The 6,938-nt window shown below is 49.0% G+C and overlaps 1 protein-coding gene across 1 annotated transcript in view; it reads left to right on the top strand.

Annotated features, from left to right (window-relative positions):
- IGSF3 (immunoglobulin superfamily member 3) overlaps positions 1 to 6,938 on the top strand; it is a 98,186-nt gene that overhangs the window by 73,586 nt on the left and 17,662 nt on the right. Inside the window, exon 7 of the mRNA XM_007452637.1 lies at positions 2,398 to 2,802. Coding sequence (XP_007452699.1) covers positions 2,398 to 2,802 — 405 coding nt within the window. The remainder of the gene's footprint in view (positions 1 to 2,397; positions 2,803 to 6,938) is intronic.

The raw sequence follows: 6,938 nt of genomic DNA, 5'->3' as shown, positions 1-6,938 counted from the left end.
AATTAACCTGCAAGAGCGGGAACAAATCCTCTCCCTCCTGCACCCCAGGCCCTCCTGTCCAGGGGCTCAGCCCTCCTGAAAATTCAGAGCAGGGCAGAGAAGGGTAGAAAATCACCTTTTGCCATTTATTTAGCCCTTACTACCCTTCCTGGCTGAGTGTAAGCTCTTAAGCTTAATTGTCCCTTGGAATCCTCACCTAGCCTACAGACAGACACTGTCATTTTACAAGGAGACTAGTGAGACAAGTTGGCTAATTTGCCCAGGACTATAGCTTTTAAGTGACAGACACACAATCTGAATCCAGGAAACCAGTAATCTGTCTTAAATTGTTTTTTCAAAGCCTGTGTTTTTACCTTTCCCTCTATAAGGCTCTTCCTAAAGAAAGCCATTTCCTGATTAGCATGAAATTAAAAGATACCTTGAAATTTGCTAAAACCAAAGAATATTAGATTTGCTTCTCACAGGGTAAAGAGGCTTCTATCAACATTTATCTGCCTAATAGAATCAGTATATTAAAAGACCAATCTGCTACTTTGCTGGGGAGGTAACTTGTCATGTTAGGTGTTTCTGTTTGTTAAGAGACTGTGACATCAGTTGCCCTCAGTGACTTTGCATCCCACCCCTGGGACCATGCTGCCACCTTCCTCATAGGTAGGGCTGGTGGCGCTTTGGACCATCTTACCCCAGTAAAGATGGCAACACCAAGTGGTTTTGCCCCCAACAAAGTCCTTTTTCACCCCAGATTAGAATTATTTTTACTTTCCATAAGCTTAATCCCAAAGGTTGATCTGCTTTCTGCACTCATCATCCCATTCAGATTTCTGTCTCTGGAAACCTCATCCAGTGGTTGAGTTTCCAGGTCAGCTCACTCCCCATGTCTCTCTCTGCTCAGTACCGTATGTGGACACGTGGAAATGGAACCTGTGAGGAAAGTCCTGGGTGTCCAGCAGAGGGAGTCTTTCCCATCCTGTGAGGCTAGGAATGTCTGAGGGGTGGTTAGGGTTAGAAGTAATTTTACAGCATTAGGTTGTCCTCTGAGTTTTTTCATATTCACCATATGTCTGTGGTTCCCATAGCCAGAGCTTACCAAGGGGCTCTGGCCAGGCTCTGCCGAAAGATTCATTCGGTGCCTTTTTACCTATGAAGTTTAAAGTACTTTCCTTTACGTCTATTTTTTTTAAACAACCACATATTTAATAAAATATAGTATATACTGTGTGTCAGGTACTATTGCAAGTATTTTATAAATACTAACTCATTTAATCTTCACAAGGACCCATTTTACAGATGGGGAAATAGAGGCAGAGAGAAGTTAAGTAACTTGCTCAACGTCACATAGCTAGACAGTGCCAAAGTTGGGCATCTGGCTCCAGGGTCTGTGCCTTTAACCACTGTCTTATGCTTCCTGGGAGTAAAGCAACCTAATAAGTCCCCCGGAATCAGTGGCACACAGATTTGTAGTGTGACTGCCATTTACTGGCAGCTTGATAGTGGACAATTTATCTACCCTTCTCTGGGCCTCAGTTTCCTCATCTGTAAGAAAGGGGTGATGGATTCAGTGAAGTGTGATGAAAGCCAAGCAGTTGGCACCATGCCTGGCCCATAGTGCTCAGGAAATACTGGCTGCTCTCAGTTTTATGAGCATAACGAATGTGTTAACAGTCAGTCGTATTTCAGGGTTGAAGGGACTCTGATCACTTCTACTGAGGAGTCAGTATTGGGGATTAGTGATGCTGGAATACGGAGAGACTCAGCCTAGTGTACCTGCAGGGCCCCACCTCACCCCAGGTCCTACTTGGTGAAGGTCAGTCCCTCCTGCTGTGGGTCCCTCGCTGCCTCTTTGCCCTGCATTCTGTGGGGAGGTAGAAGAGGGACTGTAGAGCAAGCCGGCGCTGCCCAGCCCGGGAGCACAGGCACCTGCTCCACCTGCCTCCCCTGCTCTGGCACTGACGCAGCGGCGGGCCAGGCACAGGGGCTGTCCGGGCTGGGGCAGGGTGCATCCACCTGAGTGTGATGAAGGAAATCAGCCCTGGGGCTCTTTTCTCCTGTTTCGGCGCGGAATCCCAAGATATCTCGGGATGGCCCCGCCTACATGCACTCAGTCCCTGTGAGTGGGACTGATCCAGCACAAATCCACGTGAGGGTTCATCGGGAAGGGTTCGCTAGTGCTGCTTGAGGAGGATTGCCACTGGCCTCTTTCTGTGGGGTCCTGTGAACTGCTGGGTTTGTGTGTCAACATGCTAGCAAAAGTAATACTGGCCTGGGCATCCAGAGAGCCCCATGTGTGAGCCTTTGCTCTGTCCCACTAGCTTTTGCCAGGAGCCCTGTCACCGCGTCACATGGCCCTGAGAAAGCCAAGTGTCTCCTCTGGCCTGAGTTTCTCTGCTCTCTCTCCAGAAACGGGCTTTGCAGTCACTGCCATCTCCCGCACGCCGGGGGTGACCTACAGTGACTCCTTTGACCTGCAGTGCATCATCAAACCCCATTACCCCGCCCGGGTCCCTGTGTCAGTGACGTGGCGGTTCCAGCCGGTGGGCACTGCCGAGTTCCATGACCTGGTGACCTTTACCCGGGATGGAGGAGTCCAGTGGGGAGACAGGTCCTCCAGCTTCCGTACCCGAACGGCCATTGAAAAGGCTGAGTCCAGCAACAACGTCCGGCTGAGCATCAGCCGGGCCAGCGACACGGAGGCGGGCAAGTACCAGTGTGTGGCAGAGCTGTGGCGGAGGAACTACAACAACAGCTGGACGCGGCTGGCCGAGAGGACCTCCAACCTGCTGGAGATCAGGGTGCTGCAGCCAGGTGAGGGTCCCGGGGTCCCCCACGCCTGCTCCGGCTGAAGAGAGCCACAGAGAGGCAGGAAGTGTCGTGCGCTGAGCCCTCGGCCCGGCTGCTCTTATTTCCCAACTTTCTAGTTTGAGAAATTTCAGATGTGTAGGAGGTTGCAAGACTCGTATTCCCTTTTCGTGATGACCAGTTGTTAACGTCTTACCACGTTTGTTTCTCCCTCCGTGTGTAATTTTTTGTTGTTTTTGAACCATTTGAGGGTAGGTTGCCAACATCAGGATACTTCCTTCTAAATACTTCAGTGTGTATCTCTGAAGATCAGGAGTTTGTCCCACCCGACCACAACAGTGTAATCAGACTCTGGGAATTTGACGTGATTATAGGACAATACCAGGATTTCCACAGTTGTCCCGAAAACGCCCCTTATAGTGTTTTTTACTTCTAGGATCTGGTCAGGGGTCACACATTGTATTTAGTCGTCATGTCTCTTTATTTTTCTTTAATTTTTAAAATTTGTTAAATTTTTATTTATTTATTTATTTTTAATAATTTGGCAGTTTCTTTTCTTTTTTTAAAAATTAATTTGGTTGCACTGGGTCTTAGTTACGGCTCCCGGGCTCCTTAGTTGCAGCTCACCGGCTCCTTATTTGCAGCGTGCAAACTCTTAGTTGCGGCATGCATGTGGGATCTAGTTCCCTGACCAGGGCTCGAACCTGGGCCCCCGGCATTGGGAGCATGGAGCCTTATCCACTGCGCCACCAGGGAAGTCCCTGTCATGTCTCTTTAGACTCCTTTAATCTACAGTAGTTCCCCAGCCGCACGCACACGCGTGCGCATGTGTGTGAAGACATTGATATTTGTGAAGTGTGCAGGCCAACTAGACTGTTTTGCAGAAAGCTCCGTCTCTTAATGTCGTCTCCTATAATCCTTGCGACAGTGATGTGAACAAGGTACCACTGTCCCCCCCCCCATTTGCAGACAAGGAACCTCAGAGGCAAACGGGAAAATAACAGGTACTTACTGAGTATTTGCTTTGTGCTATTAGGTGCTTAGGGTTGGTTATTTTATGAGAATTTCACAACAGCCTCAGGAAAGATTAAGTGATCAGCCCAGGGTTGCCTAGCTGGTGCATGGAACCAAGGTTCGAATCCTTGTCCTTCCTTCCTCGACACTTTCCCTGACCCAAACACTGTCCCCTGCCCTGGATTTGAGCGCATGAGAGCAGGCAGGCGGAGTCTGTCTCGCAGCAGGGGATAAGGATGCACTCATTCTCATTCGGGGAGCCTTAGTCAGGGGGCATTCTGCAAACACCCACCTTCATCAGGCCCTTCCCTTAACGCAGGGGAGAGGGTAAGTTGGTGCTGCTCTATCGTTTCCTCCGTGTCTGTACCTGTCTCTGGTTAGGGTGGAAGCAGGTGGAGGGTGGGCCCTGGCCCTGGCTCCTGCTTCCCTCCATTGCCTGGCCCCAAGCAGCAGAGCACAGGCATGCGTGCAACGAAGGGTGGGAGCTGGATAGGAGGTGACTTTGCAAAGACTTCTTTCTGACTTTCTGCCCCACCCACTTGGCAAAGATGGTTTGAACACCTTGCAAAAAGGATTATTCTGCCTGCTCACAGCCATGGTGTGTGGCCAACCCGGTCTGCTCCACCACTGCAGATGGTCACAGTGCTTGTTATTTTCAGCAGTGCAGGGTTACGAAATGGCAATGTCTGGGCTTATCCTTCGCCTCTTCTAACCCCATAACGGAGTCTGTATCGAACCAGTTTGGAACAAGTGAACTGTATAAATGATGGGACAGTTCCTTGGCCAATTAGAGCCTAAACTTGGACAACGAGATGCCAGGGAAGAGGCTGTTCTGCTGAAGTGGATTTTCAGGTTAATGGAAGGTTAAGCGGAGGACCCCATTTCGTGTGAACCCTTGTTGTGGAAAGTGCCGAGGGACTCGCCTGCCTGCCTCGCTGAGTAATTGCACCCGTTGTGGTCTCCTCTGGCCTCAGGGTCGGGCTGTGAGCCTCCTTGGTGCCCGTCACGTGGTTCCAGCTGCAGAAGGTAGAAGTGCTGACCCCAGGACCTTGCCTAGCCTTGCCTTTTTGAATAAATCCCTAGCATTTGCTTGTTTGTCTTATGACTTAGAATCTAAGGCTGGAGTGCCTCAGGGAAGAAAATGGAGTTAGGTCACTGAAGGTTCCAGTTGTTTGGATTCAGATCAATTCATGGTGCTACTAAAGGGGAAAAGGGGCAAAAATGTATTAAATACGTCTTGGGTGCCAGGCTTTGTGCTTAGTACCTCTGTTTTCTTTTAAAATTTTTCCAGCGATGAAATAATGTAGATCCTTTTATGCCCATTTTGCTAATGAGGAAACCCAGGCTCCCAGTGTTTAGGAGCCTTGATGGAGGCAAACCAGCTTGTCAAATGAAAAACAGATTGGAGCAAGACTGGATCCTAGGTCGTTCTGATGTCCATGTATCTCTCTTTTCCATTACATCATTTTATTGCCCCCTGGAGAATAGTTAGGGGACCCAGGATCTGCTCTGAGGACTGTCTTCGTGTCTCCCGTGGCTTACACTGAGTCAGTTTGTTTGTGATTTCACTGTAAAGCAAGAACTAGCGGGGGCTGGCGGGGGACCCTTGGCAACGAGCACCAGGGTGCTTGGCCTCTCCTCAGAGGTGCGTGGTAATGCACTTGGCTGGCCCTCTGGGGGCCGCAGAGAGCAAGGGGGGTGCTGAGGCTGGGCGGGCGCGGCCCCTGGGACGGGCTGTGGCACCAGGGAGAGTGCATCCTCCTTAAGTGTTACAGTCTCTCCTTATTAAATATTTATGCATTGAGCACTTACTATTTTCCAGAGGGCTTCATGTTCATTTTTACTCTTCCCCGCACACCCTGGTTGGTACTGGCGCTTTTATTTGGGGCAAGTAGAAGTGGAAAAATACCAGAGGGCTGACCGCGTGCCGGAGAGCGTACTGGACGCTTGGTGTAGATGGCCTCGGTCGCCTTTGCTGCAGCCCTGGAAAGAAGCTACTGCTTTCCCATTTTATAAACGGAGTAACTGAGCCTCAGAGAGATTGGGACTTGGCAGAGTCAAGAAATAGAGAGTGGGAAGGGGGGATGGGAACCCAGGTATGAACTTTATTAAAAAGCGGTTGGGGTGGATGAGAGGAAGACTTCAGCCTTTTTTTTAAGGCCATATGATAAAAAATTATCCTTTCCAGGACTTCCCTGGTGGTCCAGTGGTTTAAGGCTCTGCGCTTCCATTGCAGGGCCACGGGGTCCATCCCTGGTTGGGGAGCTAAGATCCTGCATGCTGCACGGCGCAGCCTAAAAAAAGGGGGAAAAAAATTATCCTTTCAGCATTCAGTTAATAGTATCATTTACAGAAGCGGTTTCTCTTTGTAGAGTGCTGCGTGGAGGCGTCTCAGCACCTGTAGCGGCAGAAGTAACAACAGTAAGGATAGTAGCTAATCTTTGCTGAGCTTTTGTAGCATGCCCAATACCACCTTGAATGCTTTATATACAGTAACATTCTTCGTTCTTAATTCATGCAATGCCATGCGGGGGTGCTAGCTTCACCCATTTTATAGGTGAGGACGCTGACACAGAGGATAAATAAATTCTCCAGTGATTCATAATAAGTGGCAGAGGCAAGATGCAAATCCAGACAGGCAGTCTGGCTCCAGAGTCCAGGCTCTTCATTTTATTTTATTACGGTAGTTTTTTTTTTTTTTTTTTTTTTCCCCCTCAGGAATTCTCTTTGGTACCATATACTTTGATTTAATCCCCACTCTCTCTGGTTTACCATCCCTGAGCCCCTTTAGCAAGTACTTAAATTTGTTCTTTTGAAGTTGGGGTCACAAGGTCCCTGTAGAGGTTCCTCAAGACACGGTTTGCTGATGGTGTAGGAGTTTCTGTGCCTCTTCGAATGCCTCTATTTCTTCTAATTTCTGCCACCAGGTGGCTCTAAGGCTTGGGAGCACCAGAGCTCAACCCAGCGCTGGCTTCTTTCTGCTCTCCTTCCATATCTTGCCTCTCAAAACATGGATTCTTATCCCCACTCTGGTGTTCTCCACAGGAATATCATCGCCCTCCCCCTGCCCCCAACCCTTTTAGAAGATGATTTTGTCCAATATTCTTTTTTTTTTTTTTTTTTTTTTT

Source organism: Lipotes vexillifer, unplaced genomic scaffold (genome assembly GCF_000442215.2).
Source record: "Lipotes vexillifer unplaced genomic scaffold, Lipotes_vexillifer_v1.1 scaffold1343, whole genome shotgun sequence".
In the NCBI taxonomy this organism is placed as follows: Eukaryota; Metazoa; Chordata; class Mammalia; order Artiodactyla; family Lipotidae; genus Lipotes; species Lipotes vexillifer.
This window is presented reverse-complemented; position numbering and strand designations above follow the sequence as displayed.